This window comes from Hemitrygon akajei, chromosome 8 (genome assembly GCF_048418815.1).
Source record: "Hemitrygon akajei chromosome 8, sHemAka1.3, whole genome shotgun sequence".
Lineage (NCBI taxonomy): Eukaryota > Metazoa > Chordata > Chondrichthyes > Myliobatiformes > Dasyatidae > Hemitrygon > Hemitrygon akajei.
In genome coordinates this window covers 166,716,463-166,732,110 of record NC_133131.1, presented here as the reverse complement: position 1 = coordinate 166,732,110, position 15,648 = coordinate 166,716,463, and the positions used below count along the sequence as shown (strand labels likewise).

The 15,648-nt window shown below is 41.6% G+C and overlaps 1 protein-coding gene across 9 annotated transcripts in view; it reads left to right on the top strand.

The window, feature by feature from the left end:
- nktr (natural killer cell triggering receptor) overlaps positions 1-15,648 on the top strand; it is a 243,430-nt gene that overhangs the window by 177,897 nt on the left and 49,885 nt on the right. For all 9 annotated transcript variants that reach the window (XM_073055021.1, XM_073055020.1, XM_073055018.1 and 6 more), the window contains 3 exons: positions 4,895-5,041; positions 9,290-9,377; positions 14,622-14,770. In XM_073055021.1, the coding sequence (XP_072911122.1) occupies positions 4,895-5,041; positions 9,290-9,377; positions 14,622-14,770 (384 nt within the window). The remainder of the gene's footprint in view (positions 1-4,894; positions 5,042-9,289; positions 9,378-14,621; positions 14,771-15,648) is intronic.

Sequence of the window (15,648 nt, the reverse complement as noted above, 5' to 3'; positions counted from 1 at the left end):
GTGTTACTACACCTTTCCCATTCCTCAATTCCACCCAAATAGCCTCCCTAGACGAGCCCTGTAATCTATCCTGCCAGAGCACCACTGTAATATTTTCTCTGACTAGCAACACAACACCTCCCCCTCTTGTCCCTCCGATTCTAACACACCTGAAGTAACGAAATCCAGGAATATTTAGTTGCCAATCACACCCCTCCTGCAACCATGTTTCACTAATAGCTACAACATCATATTTCCAGGTATCAATCCATGCTCTAAGCTCATCCACCTTTCTTACAATGCTCCTAGCATTAAAATAAATGCATTTAAGAAATTCTCCACCTCTTCCTCTCCGCCTCATATAGCCTGTGTTTTCAGTCTACTCTAACCAAATCCTCCCTCATCCCATTGTAATCTCCATTGTTTAGGCATAATACACTGGTTTTAGATCAAACTATTGCACCTTCCATTTGTATGAGAAACTCAAGTCACACTGTGATCACTCTTTCAGAGAGGATCCCTAACTATACCGGGGGTGGGGGGGGGGGAGAGGAATCCTTGCTTTGCCACTGCTTACGCGTGGGAGGGGGGAGCTGGTGGGGGCTTTGGGGTTCTAACATTTAACATTCCTTCATTCTTTGGGGTGCTCCTCTGTTTTCGTGGATGGTTGCGAAGTAAAAGAAATTCAGGATTTACATTGTATACATTTCTGACATTAAGTGTACCTTTGAAACTACAATGTCACTAATGTTACCTGCCTCATTGCACTGGACCAGATCTAAGATAGCACGTTCCCTTGTAGGTTCAGTGACATGCTGTTCAAGAAAGCATATATATTACCATTACAGCCCTGAGATTCATCTTCTTGTGGGCATACTCAGCAAATCTATAAAATAGAAACTATAACAGATCAATGAAAGATCAACCAGAGTGCAGAAAATGACAAACTCTGCAAATATAAATAAATAGGGAGAACATGAGTTCTTGAAATCAAGAGTTCTTAAAGTGAGATCATTGGTTATGGGAACATCTCAATGGATGGCACATGAGTGTAGTTATCCCCTTTTGTTCAAGGGCCTGATGATTGAGGGGTAGTAACTGTTCTTAAGCCAGTGGTGAAGTCCTGAGGCACTTGTAGCTTCTACCTGATGGCAGCAACAAGAAAGGAGCATGGCCTGGGTGGTGAGGATCTCTGATGTTGGATGCTGCTGTCGTACGACAGTGTTTCATCTAGATGTGCTCAGTGGTTGGGAGGGCTTTACCCAATATGTACTGGACCAAATCCACTACCTTTGGTAGAATTTTTCACTCAAAGGCTTTGGTATTTCCATACCGGGCCATGATGCAGCCAGTCAATACAATCTACAACTGTAGAGTAGAGTAGAGATTGTCAAAGTTCTAGATGTCAAACCAAATTGCGGCAGACTCTTAAGGAAGTAGAGGCGCTACAGTGCTTTCTTCACAATTGCATTTATGTGCTGGGTCCAGGACAGATCTTCTGAAATGGTAACATCTAGTAATTTTGTGCATGAATTTTAAAAAGCTTTTAATTGGCAGAGAAAGAATTAAGAAAATACTTACAGTATTTCTACTCCTCTGCGCACTAATCTTATGTCTCCACGTATTCTTATTATTAACTATCTTTGGACTTACAGGTAGCTATTAGGATTGCAGGGCACCCATTCAGAACAGAGATGCAAAAAAAAATTTTTAGCCAGATGGTGGTGAATCTGTGGAATTTGTTGCCACGGGTGGCAGTGGAGGCCAAGTCATTGGGTGTATTTAAGGCAGAGATTGATAGGTATCTGAGTAGTCAGGGCATCAAAGGTTATGGTGAGAAGGCGGGGGAATGGGACTAAAGGGGAGATTGGATAAGCTCATGTTGAAATGGCAGAGCTTATGGTCTATTCCATCTGTAGAATCTTTCCAGCACCACATGTGCCTGGCAGGTGACAGGCTGGGCATCAAGTGGCATTGTGGTCTGACTGGCAAACAGACTGTACTCTTTAATTCTTAGTAAAGATTGCAATGTGGTCATTAGGGGCTGCAGCACTGACTGTTATGCCTTTTCAAACCCATTAAGTGGAGCGGCTGCCATTAGTAACTGCAGCTGCTCCGATGAGATCCTCAGTACAGAGATGAGGATTGAGCCTGGGTCTACGTGCTTTGTCTTTGTTTTGCATTTTAAAATAAAGTCAAATTTAATCTTATTTTATTGCTCCCTGTTTTCTCGTATCCCCTCCCATCTTTAATGTTGGTCCCAGTTTTGTTTTCCCTTTAATTCTCCAAGTTGCCTGCCATGCAGGCTCAAGGGCTGAAAATGGTCGATCAGAGATGAAACCACAACCCTATGCATTCATGCACACACTTGGAAGTGTTCTTAGTAAAATATAAAAGCTCCCAATAACATGCTATTTTCAGTAGGCAGATTGGCCATCTAGTCTACTGCTGGTTGTGGGATCTTTGTGATTTCATTGTTAAAGCAATTTCCCTGAAGTGCTTAAGGTACCCTAAGCGAACCTCTATAAAACACATGTGCTTCTACTTGGTATACTGTGAGAAGCCTGTGTTAATGTTGTAGGATTCTGAGCAGCTTTGTGGAATAATTCTGCTGAGGATTGGAATGATTGGACCTGTTCCGCCAAAGAGAATAGCAGCTGAGCGCGTGACAGAAGTGGTGAGCTAAAAGGAGAGATTGCAGAAAGTGGAGCTATAATGTTAAACTTAGAAGTATGACATGTTGTTCTAGTGGGAGGAGAACAAAATAAGTTTATTTAAAACTGAGGTGCTTTGAAATTCCTTCTCACAGAAGTTGGTGAATCTTTAGAATTCCTCACTCCTGGAGATGGGTGAATATTTGAAACTTGGAGGGTATTGGGGAATGGAATAGAAGAGGATAGCTAAGAATATAGCTAAATATGTCCTACCATTCAATATAACTCTGTTATGGACAGTCCCAAGCCTGGCTGAGAAAAAGAGGGTTGGTAACCCAATCCTGTAAAAACCCACTGCTACAGAAATGCCAACAGGAGCTCCAAGGACCTCATCCATGGGAGAGGAGGGATCATCACCTAAGAAGACGTATGATAGGCCAAAGCCAGCATTGTTTCCTGAAAGGAAGATCCTGCCTGACAAACCTACTGCAATTCTTTAAAGAAATTACAAGCAGGGTAGACAAAGGAAGTGCAATTGATGTGGTATACTTGGATTTTCAGAAGGCCTTTGACAAGGTGCCACACATGAGGCTGCTTAGCAAGATAAGAGCCCATGGAACTACAGAGAAGTTACTAGCATGGGTGGAGCATTGGCTGGTCAGCAGAAAACAGAGAGTGGGAATAAACGGATCCTATTCTGGCTGGCTACTGGTTACCAGTGGAATTCCACAGAGGTCGGTGTTGGGACCGCTGCTTTTTACAATGTATGCCAATGATTCGGACTACAATATTAGGGGATTTGTGGCTAAATTTGCCGATGATACAAAGATAGGCGGAGGAGCAGGTAGTGTTGATGAAACAGAGAGCCTGTAGAGAGACTTAGATAGTTTAGGGGAATGGGCAAAGAAGTGGCAAATGAAATACAATGTTGGAAAAGTATATGTTCATGCACTTTGGTAGAAGAAATAAATGGGCAGACTATTATTTAGATGGGGAGAGAATTCAAAATGCAGAGATGCAAAGAGACTTGGGAATCCTTTGCAAGATACCCTAAAGATTAACCTCCAGGTTGAGTCGGTTGTGAAGAAGGCAAATGCAATGTTGGAATTCATTTCTAGAGGAATAGAATATAAGAGCAGGGATGTGATGTTGAGGCTGTATAAGACACTCGTGAGACCACGCTTGGAGGATTGTGTGCAGTTTTGGGCTCCTTATTTTAGAAAGGATATACTGACATTGGAGAGGGTTCAGAGAAGATTCACGAGAATAATTCCAGGAATGAGAGAGTTACCATATGAGGAACATCTGGCAGCTCTTGGGTTGTATTCCCTGAAGTTCAGGAGAATGAAGAGGGATCTCATAGAAACATTCCAAATGTTAAAAGGTCTGAACAGATTAGATATGGCACAGTTATTTGCTATGGTGGGGGTTTCTAGGACAAGAGGCCATGACTTCAGGATTGAAGGATGTCCTTTTAGAACTGAGATGTGGAGAAATTACTTTAGTCAGAGTGTGGTAAATATGTGGAATTTGTTGCCACAAGTGGCTGTGGAGGCCAAGTCACTGGATGTATTTAGGGCAGAGATAGGTAGGTTCTTGATTAGCCAGGGCATCAAAGGGTATGGGGTGAAAGCAGGGGAGTGGGGATGACTGGATGAAGTGGATCAGCCCATGATTGAATGCGGAACAGACCTGATGGGCCGAATGGCCTACTTCTGCTCCTTTGTCTTATGGTCTAAGTCATGTGATGAAAGCTACTAGTCCGTGAAAGCCACAGGTCCAATCAACCTTCTATCATCCAGGACCACTGTCAGCCTGGCCCAGGACAGAGGACTCTGGCGAACTGCTGTTAGTGGCCTGTGCCACTGTAGGGGTGACGGGCTTAACTAACTAACTAACTAACTACCATTCAATATGAGCATGAGTTGAGGGGCTCAGTGGTCTGCTTCTTGTGTTCTTGAGAAGGGACTAGGTGTCATCGCTATTGTAATTGATAACCTTTCTTCATTCCATTGCTGCATGATCTTAATGGAAAAGTATCTTCCTATCCCCAGTGGATTTTCTATTCACCGTTTTTTAAAAAAAGATGCATTTTGAAATGTATACGTTTGGTGCTATGGGAAATCGTAACTTGAATGAATGCCCCACTTTGACAACTGCTAATTGCGTTGTCAGTGGTTTCAGGAGATATTTAAGCATACGTGTACGCACGCATTGGTCAATCCACTGCTTGATGAGCTTTACTTTTTGTCCTTCTGCAGCCATAATGGTGTGGGGGAAGAAGATGAGAAAGACAAAGATTTGAATCCAAAGCGACAGAAGCTGTCTGTGAGGCCGGAGGAGATTCCCCCGGTACCAGAGAACAGATTTTTGCTCAGGCGGGATGTGCCAAAACCAGATACTGAACCGTGAGTAAACTGCAGTCATTCTGCTTTTCATTGCTGGTGCTTTTTTTTATTAACTTTTAACAAGTAAAACAGTCAAAGAGATATTTAAATATATGAAATTCACTTTTGATGTATTAAAGAGAATAAATGTAATATCTAGAATTTTATTTTTGTGGTATTTTGGTTAATCAATGTTTATTGCATCACATTCAAAATGTCACCAGCTAATATGCTCTGTAACTTACAATATTTAATTTTTGCACTTTATTTATGAGTAATTTGTCTGTAGATTTTACCCTAACTTTCATAAGTTATTGTGTGTTATATGTGCTTTATGTCCTGGTGCAGAGAAACATCTGATTTGACAGTATACACCTATATAATTAAATGATAATAAATTTGACTTGGCTTTATTTTAATTTTTTTGACTGCTAACCCATGATTCTGAGGGAGGGGGGAGAGATCAATAAATAATTAGTCAATCAATTAATAATTAGTCTCAGATTTTGTCTAAGCTATGTCCAAAAGGAATACCCATTATTCCTTTTTAATTTCATTGTGATTTGTTTTGATTTCCCACTTCCTTTTCTTTCCCCCTTCCATAGGCAAAGCTGTTGAGTTCTTTTCCTTGATTATGTTGATATTTTTCTTTTAAAGTACTTGTGATGAGTGATTGTTTCACCAATTTATTTGACAATTCAAATGGATGCAAAGGTCTTCTGATATTTTTCAAGGAAGAACAATAATTTCTCTAAGTGGCTTAGCCAAGATTGCTCATTACAGATTCATTTCCCTGCCTTCACTAATCCCAAAACAAATCTTTTAGTGTTTCTGGGCAATAGGTCCAATCCCATCAGTTGTCCCTGAACTATAGGTGATTTCCCCCGTGTGGTGCTTCACTGGAAACCCTGGATCCAGCAGTTGAGCAGAAGGGCTATGTCACTGGAAAATTTTCAACAGCTGTTAAGGTTCCATCCATGTCATAGCTGACCATGTAAAGGAAGCTGGTGAAAGTTGGGGGTTCAGAATCAAGTTTATTATCAGACACTCAGTGGCCACTTTATTAGGTACACCTGTACACCTTGTTAATGCAAATATCTAATCAGCCAATCGTGGCAGCGACTCCATGGATAAAAACATGCAGACTTGATCAAGCAGTTCAATTGCCGTTCAGACCAAGCATCCGAATGGGGGTGAAATCTGATCCAAGTGACTTCGACCATGGAGCGATTGTTGGTGCAAGACGGGGTGTTTTGAATATCTCAGAAACTACTGATCGCCTGGGATTTTGACACACATCATTCCTTGGAGTTTACAGAGAATGGTGCAAAAAAACAAAAAAATCCAGTGAGTGGCAGTTCTGCGACCGAAAATGTCTTGTCACAGAGAGAGAGGTCAGAGGAGAATGGCCAGATTAGTTCAAGGTGACAGTAACTCAAATAACCATGTGTTACGACAGCAATGTGTAGAAGAGCATCTCTGAATGCACAGCATGTTGAACCTCAAAGTGGATCTGCTCTAGCAACAGAAGACCACATTGGATTTCACTCCTGTAATAAAGTGGCCTCTTTATGTCATGAAATTTGTTTTGCAGTAGCAGTACTATGCAATACATTAAAAGTTACAAAGTATTACAATAAGCAATATATAAAAAATAAATAGTGCAAAAAGAGTTCAAAGTAGTGAGCAAACACGAGGAAATCTGCAGATGCTGGAAATTCAAGCAACACACACAAAATGCTGATAGAACACAGCAGGCCAGGTAGCATCTATAGGGAGGAGCACTGTCGACGTTTCGGGCCGAGACCTTATGTCTTTCAGTTAGTCCTGACGAAGGGTCTCGGCCCGAAGTGTCGACAGTGCTCCTCCCTATAGATGCTGCCTGGCCTGCTGTGTTCCACCAGCATTTTGTGTGTGTTAAAATAGTGAGATAGTGTTCATGGACCATTCAGAAAACTGATGGTGGAGGGGAAGAAATCCTAAAACAATGTGTATATTCAAGATCCTGTACCTCCAATATAAGACGAGGACATGTCCTGCATGATCAGAGTCCTTAGTGATGGAAGCCTCCTTGAAGCATCGCCTTTTAAATATGTGGTGGTTGGTAGAAGTCTAATACCCATGATGGAACTGGCTTTTTTTTTGTTCCTGTGGATTGATGTCTCCATACCAGATGTTGGTGCAACCAGTCAGAATGCTCTCCATGATGCATCTGTAGGAATTTGCTACTGTCTCTGGTGATGTACCAAATCTCCTCAAACTCCAAAATCATGCATCCTTTGTGAAAGCACCAATATGATGGGTCCAGAATGTCTTGAATATTCAGAAAATTCCAGTAAAGAGATCAATTCAAAATTTTACACATTACTAAAAATAATTAAAACATTAAAATTTTGTCTTTTATACAAAGAAGTGCATAAAAGTAGCTGCAATGTGCCCAGATAGAAGATAATGAAATCCTGCATGAGGACTCCCAAGTATCTTTGTACCTCTGATTTTTGAATTTTCTCCCCATTTAGAAATTAATCTACTGCTTCATTCATTCTACCAAAGTGCATGACCATACTCTTCCCACACAATATTCGACCTGCCACTTTTTTGCCCTTTCTCCCAATATGTCTAAGTCCTTCTGCAAGGACCCCCATTGCCCAGTTCATGGCTTGTTCTCATTCTACCATCAGGAAGGACGTACAGAAGCGTGAAGGCACAAACTCAATGATTCAGGAAGAGCTTCTTCCCCTCTGCTATACAATTTCTGAATGGACGTTGAACTCATGAACACTACCTCACTACTTTATTTCTATTTTTGCACTACTCATTTAACTATTTAATATATATACTTAATGCGATTCACAATTTTTTTTCTCTATCATTATATATTGCATTGTGCTGCTGTCACAAAATCAGAAAATTTCACAACATGTCGATGATAGTAAATCTGATTCTGACTCCCTGCTTTGTCAATACTATCTGCCCCTCCACCTATCTCCATATCATCTGCAAACTTGACCACAAAGCCATCAATTCCATCGTCCAAGAAAGCAGCATTCATTGTCTATTTGTCCTTTGTCTATCCTGCCTGTTATATCCTCAATGAATTTCAACAGATTTATCAGGCAAGATTTCCCTTTATAGGATGCCACAGATAGATGGGTGGGAATGAGATGACGAATTAAAGTGGCAGACTGTGGAATGTACAGGGTCATTCCTGCAAGCTGCAGGTAGCCCTGGATTACAGTGAAAGGGTAGGTGTTGTATCTTTTGTAATAACCTAAGGAATTTGAGACATGAGGCTTGAGCCTGAGGTGTAGAGTTGTATTTTCTGACTCAGCTAGTTGGGTTTGCTTACAGCTTATCCCCTGGGCAAACCTGGTATCACCCTATCAGAGATTCCTTTGCCCTATTCATCCCGCTGCTGGCCTACCTGCTTATTTTCTTTCCTTAGATCTGTCGAAGAATCAGAGACTTGAAACACTAACTCTGTTTCATGATGGCCGAATGCTGCTTGATGTTCTGAATGCTCCCAGAATTTTTCTTCTAACCCCCATTTATTTCAGTGGGACTATTGAACTTGTGGCCTAGTTTAACCCAGTGCAGCTCAGCTCAGCTCAGCTCAGTGAGCAGACATCCCGCCTATAGGCTGGAAAAGCCTGTGGAAGTTCACACTGCCTCATGAGGAGGCTTCAAATGCTCGCATTCTAGAGCAAAATGCAAAATGCTGGAGGAACTCGGCAGGTTAGGCAGCACCTGTGGAGTGATATAGGCAGATGGTATTTGGGTCCACCCTGCTTCAAGACTGGAAAGAAAGAGGGCTGATAGCCAGTATAAAAAGGTGGGTGTGGGGAGAGGTGGATCTGGGTCAGAGGGGGGTGACAAAGGTCTGAAGGGGATGGAATCTGATCAAAGAGGAGAGAAAACCATGGAAAAAAGGGAAGGAAGTAAGGAGGGGAATAGGTGGAGAGAAGGTGTGGGTGATGAGGAGATCAAGAGGGCAGGGGAGGGGAAAGTGAAGGGATGATGGGTCTGATGGGATGACGCAGACCATATGTGGAGCTTATGTAGGCTGCAAGAACTGTTGCTTGAATTTCCAGCATCTGCAGATTTCCTCGTATTTGCCTCAAATCAAATCTTTTTGTTTTGCCCAAAGCATTTTGCACTGGGGAACTATGTATTTAAGGCTGAAAAACGACATAGTTAACAGATTTGATATTTGTGAATGGTTTTCCTTTAGTTTGGATTATTTCAGATTTTATTTCTGTTTCCTTACAGAAAACTTCAGGAACCACCCTCAACAATTAGTGAACAGAAACCAGTGGTGTCGAAATCAGGCCGTAAAATTAAAGGCAGAGGAACAATGGTATGTATTTACTTCAATCTCTCTATCTTGCTGTTATCAGATTTTCAATTGAACCTCTTGTGTGATAAGAACTCTTGCCCACACAGTTTACTTCATTATAAACTTGCACTTTATCATTTATCTGCACCTGCATTGCAATTTCTCTGTAGCTTTCACACTTTATTCCACTATCTAAATCATTGACAAACAATGTGAAAAGCAATAGTCCCAATAATGACCCCTGAGTAACACTACTAGTCATTGGCAGCCAATTGGAAAAAGCCTCCTTTATTCCCTCTCACTGATTTCCCTTTACAGAAATCATGCCGACTTTGACTTGTTCTATCATTAGTCTCTACGTACCTCGAAACCTCATCCTTAATAATAGACACTTAACACTTTCCCAACCTCTGAGGTTAGGCTAACTAGCCTATAAATTCCTTTCTTTTGCCCTCTTTCCTTCTTAAAGAGTGGAGTGACATTTCCCATTTTCCATTCCTCTGGGACTATACCAGAATCAATTAATTCTTGAAAGATCATGACCAATGCACCTGTTGTCTCTTCAGCAACCTCTCTCAGGACTCTGGGATGTAGTCCATCTGGTCCAAGTGACTTCTCCACCTTAACACCTTTGATTTTTGCCTAGTGCCTTTTCCTTTGTAATAGCAATGGCACTCACTCCTGCTCCCTGACATACTCCTAGTGTCTTCCATAGTGAAGACTGATGCTCAGTATCCATTAAGTTCATCTGCCTTTTATTTGTCCCCCATTACTACCTCACCAGCATCACTTTCCAGTGGTCCTAAATCAACTCTCTACTCTTTATATAACTGGAAAAAAAGCTTTTGGTATCCTGCTTTATATTATTGGCTAGTTTGCTCTCATATTTTATCTTTTCCTTTCTTATAACTATTTCAGTTGCCTTTTGTTGGCTTTTAAAATGTTCCTAGCCATCCAACTTTCCACTCACTTTTGCTGCCTTGTATGTGCTTTTCTTGGCTTTTATGCAGTCCTTAACTTCCTTTGTCAGCCATGGTTGCCTACCCTTGCCACTTGAGAACAACTTCTTCTGTCAGACATATCTATCCTGCACCTTGTGAACTATTCCCAGAAATTTCAACCATCCGCTGCCTCTGTTTTGCCATCATCCCTGCCAGTATCCTCCTCCGATCCACCGGGCAAACTCCTCTCTCATGTCTCTGTAATTCTCTTTACTCCATTGCAATACTGATACATGTGCCTCAAATAGCCTCTGACTGCCAAGTCCAACTCCTGACCTTCTTCTGTGTCTTAGCCTCTAAGCCCAGCGGAACTGTTTCTACTGACAGAAGAAGGGGCAAAGGCGGGTCCTGGCACCTTAAAACCAGTGCTTCAGGTAGATGGAGCTCGACAGCCTGGGAAGGCAGTCCATCTAAGAGAGGGAAAACTCTGATTTCAAACCTCTGCTGCCTTGCGACCATATTGACTCATGGGAAAGGCTTAGGGAGTAAACCCTGAGGACAAATCTGGAGCTGGAGTCCCTAAGACAGTCCAATGTTGCCTTCAACCTCATTCTGGCAACTCCTGTGACAACACTGGTGCCAAGCTGTATCGGTCCTTGCCCTTCCCTTGGCCAACATCAGTGCCGTGGAGAGGGAAGACTCACTGCATGGGCAACTGCCAGTCTTCCATACAACCCTGCCCAGGCCTGCGTCCTGGAGAGGACACAGATCCATGGTCTCACGGGACTAACGGATGCCACACTGATACATTTGAGTTATGTTTCTCCCTCTTAAGCTACAGTGTGAATTCAATCATATTGTGATCACTGCCTCCTAAGCATCCCTTTACATTAAGCTCCCTAATAAGATCTGGGTTAGTACGCAACACCCAATCTAAGATGGCCTTTCCCCAAATAGACTCAAGCACTAGCTGCTTGAGCCTATTATCCTCCATGCACTTCTATCTTCCAAAGAGAAAAGCCCAAATTTTGTTTTCTTAAAAAGGTTGTTCCCTAATTTATTTATTTCAAAAATGTTTTAATATTGAAAAATAATTTAGCAGACTCAAATGTGTATTTTTTGTTTTGATTTTAATACCTGTTGATGGCACTGTGTGACTGTATGAGATGTGTAGCACCTGAACCATCAATGACATGTACTGCAGGTCCTCTAAAGGACAACTGACTGACCTTGAGAATGAAACAATTAAGACCTTTACCTTGAGTGACAAAACAGAGATCAGCCTTTGCAGAAGACCAAACACGAAGAAATCTGCAGATGCTGGAAATTCAAGCAACACACACAAAATGCTGGTGGAACACAGCAGGCCAGGCAGCATCTATAGGGAGAAGCACTGTTGACGTTTCGGGTCATCAGGACTCTGACTCTGTTTCAGAAGACACTGTTTTAGTAATTGAGGAAGTTGAAGAGAATGCTTTCAAGCACTGATCTTGACCGACTACCTCTGCAACCCCACGAGGTTGACCCATTATTAAGATTCTTCACCCTCAATACCACTTGATTCTCATGGCTAATATTGTGTAGATTTGTAGCATTTTATTTTGTTTAGCTATGCAGTTTTATTCTGTTCATCTGCAACATTCCTTCCTGGCTTGATTTTATGCAGTATATCACCTGTAGCATTCTCACTGGTATGGAGGGGCTACTGCACAGAATCCAAAAAAGCTGCAGAGGGTTGCAAACTCTGCCAGCTCCATCATGGGCACTAGCCTGTCCACCATCGAGGACATCTTCATAAGGCAATGCCTCAAAAAAGTGGCATCCATCATTAAGGACACTCCCCCCCCCAAATCACCCAGGACATGCCCTCTTCTCATACTACCATCAGGGAGGAGGTAGTCTGCCTGAAGATGCGCAATCAACATTTTAGGAACAGCTTCTTCCCATCGGCCATCACATTTCTGAATGGTCTGTGAACACTACTCGCTATATTGCACTCTTTCTTTATTTTTACATTTGTTATTGTAATTTTTAGTATTTTTTTTCTTGCACTTGTGCTGTTAGGAAGGAACAAATTTCATAACACAAGTCAGTGATAATAAACCTGATTTTGATTCTGAATAGTAAGAGAATCTTGCATTGAAGTACCATTATATACATCGTAAAGAGCTTTGATGTCTGTGATGATCACACTTTAAGTTCAGATGTGAACGACATACATGTGGTTGTGTCACCAAGGGGCTGGTGGAATAATGCACCATTAGCATCCTGGGGACACACTAGTGTTGGGTTGATCTTCCGGCTATACTGACTATAGCAGGCTTAGCTTTCATTCACAAGAACACAAGATATAGGAGTAGGCCATCTGCCCATCGAGCCTGCCCCGCCATTCAATAAGATCATGGCTGATCTGTCTGTAAGCTCAGCTCCATCTACCTGCCTTTTCCCAATAACCCTTAATTCTCTTACTATGTAAAAACCTATCTAACTGTTTCTTAAATATATTTAGTGAAGAAGCCTCAACTGCTTCTCTGGGCAGAGAATTCCACAGATTTGCCACTCTCTGGGAAAAACAGTTTCTCCTCATCTCCGTCCTAAATCTTCTCCCCTGAATCTTGAGGCAACGTCCCCTAGTTCTAGTCTCACCTACCAATGGAAGCAACTTTCCTACTTCTATCTTATCTATCCCTTTCAAAATTTTGTATGTTTCTATAAGATCCCCTCTCATTATTCTGAACTCCAGAGAGTTTAGTCCCAGGTGACTCAATCTCGCCTCATAGGTTAACCCCTTCATCCCTGGAATCAACCCGGTGAACCTCCTCTGCACTGCCTCCAAAGCCAGTATATCCTTCCTCAAGTATGGAGACCAGAACTGGACACAATACTCCAGATGCAGCCTCACCAGTACCCTGTATAGTTGCAGCATGACCTTCCTGCTCTCAAATTCAATCCCCGTAGCAGTGAAGGCCAACATTCCAATTGCGGCCTTAATAACCTGTTGCACCTGCAAGCCAACTTTTTGTAATTCACGCACAAGCACTCCCAAGTCCCTCTGCACAACAGCATGCTGCAATCCTTCACCATTTAAATAATTATCTGCTCTTATTCCTCCCAAAGTGGATGATCTCACATTTACCAACGTCATATTCCATCTGCTGGACCTTGGCCCACTCACTTAACCTATCTATATCCCTCTGCAGACTCTCCACATCCTCTGTACAATTTGCTTTTCCACTCAGTTTAGTGTCAAGAGCAAATTTTGCTACACTACACCCAGTCCCCTCTTCCAAATCATCAGTGTAAATGGTAAACAACTGCGGGCCCAGCACGGACCTCTGCTGCACCCCACTTACCACAGACTGCCAACTGGAGACACACCCATTTATACCAACTCTCTGCCTTCTATCGGTTAACCAATCCACTATCCATGCCAATACACTTCCTCTGACTCCATGCATCCGTATCTTATTTAAAGTCTCTCGTATGGCACCTTATCGAACGCCTTCTGGAAACCCAAGTATACAACATTCATGATGGCAGTATGTTATTGGTGAAGAGATCTTGAGATGCAGGGTCTAACAGCAAAGATTTTACAGTCCACCTACATTAATTGTATATTAGTATTTATATTATTGGGCTCTTCGTGTATATTAGACAAAGGTAAAAGCAACAATTTCTCCCACAATTGCGTAAAAGTCTACCAGCACTTAGGTGGGTGCTCATAGATAAATTATATTTATATTTGTATGTCTTGGTACATATTGAGTTCTCTGTAGAAATCAGATTATTAGTTACATAAAATTTCTGTTAAATTAAGTTCATGGTAAAAGAATGAGAAAATCTGCAGATGCTGGAAATCCAAAGCAACACACACAAAATGCTGGAGGAACTCAGCAGATTAGGCAGTATCTGTGGAAAAGAGTAAACAGTCAACATTACGAGCCGAGACTGTTCATCAGGGTCTTGGCCTGAAATAATCGACTGCTTACTCCTTTCTGTAGTGGCTGCCTGGCCTGCTGAGTTCCTTTGCAAAGATAAGTTAACATGAATAGTGTTGCTGCAAAAAAAAATTAATTTGCATGACTCTTATACTTTGTGTGTGTCTGCCTATGACTACAAACTTGAAAAGGTTTAGGGAATATGAAGCAAGAGTTTCTGCTCTTCCACAGCACAGACTCAGTTTGTGCTGTGGGATGTAGGAAGCATAATGCAAAAAGGAGAAAGCTTCAAAATGTAATGTATAGAATTGTTCTTCCAGGCTACAAAAGATGAAGAAACTGCATTTCACATTTTTCTTGTACCTTTTGTCCTCTTTCACGGTCAGCGTTATCGTACTCCTTCAAAGTCTAGATCGCATTCAGAATCTGAACTGGACGAAGAAACCAGTGAAACGCCACCTCACTGGAAAGAAGAAATGCAGCGTGTTAGAACGTACAGAGCCACCAGCTTAGAGAAGTGGACTAAAGGAGACAAGTATGTGCTCTATAAAATAAAGCAAAAGTGTTTTGTTTAACCATAATCCAATATGTCAAGTGCACCCAAAACAGCTATGTTGGAAATACTCAGGTCAGGTACCATCTGTGGTGACAGAAATATTAGAGCTTTTCCCTTCTGCAGATGCTGACTGATCTGAAGTGTATTTTATCATTATCTATTTTTAATTCAGATTTATAACATCTGTATTTTATTTTTGTAAGCTAAGTGCATTTTGCAAGGACTTGTAGCATTAACAAAACAGTGCTAATATTTCAGGCAATCTATCACTTGACTGTTGCATATTTTGTGAATTGGTTAGGACTTTATTCCCTAGAGTGTAGGAGAATGAGGGGAGATTTGATAGAGGTTTTCAAAATTATAAGGGGTATAGATAAAGTAAATGCAAGCAGGCTTTTTCATTGGATGTTGGATAAGACTACAACTAGAGGTCATGAATTAAGGGTGAAAGGGGAAATGTTTGAGGGGAACATGAGGGAGGAATTCACTCAGGGTGGTGAGAGTGTGGAACGAGATGCCAGCACAAGTGTTGGATGCAGATTCGATTGCAATATTTGAGAGATTTGGATTAGATGGCTATGGCTATGGTCCAGGTGCAGATTAAAAGAACCAGGCAGATTAATGGTTCAGCATTGACTAGATGGGCTGAAGGACGTGTTTCTGTGCTGTGGTGTTTTTACGGTATTTTAGAGAATGTATTACCTGTTTTATATTTTGTTGATTTTCAGTTTTGCTGCATGTTTTGGATATGTTAAATTTTGTGCATTTACTTTAACTTCATTATATCTATTAACTGAAGAGAAGCCAGGAAATAGGAAGGGAGTAACATAATTTGGAATTGGAAGGGAAAGTGGAGT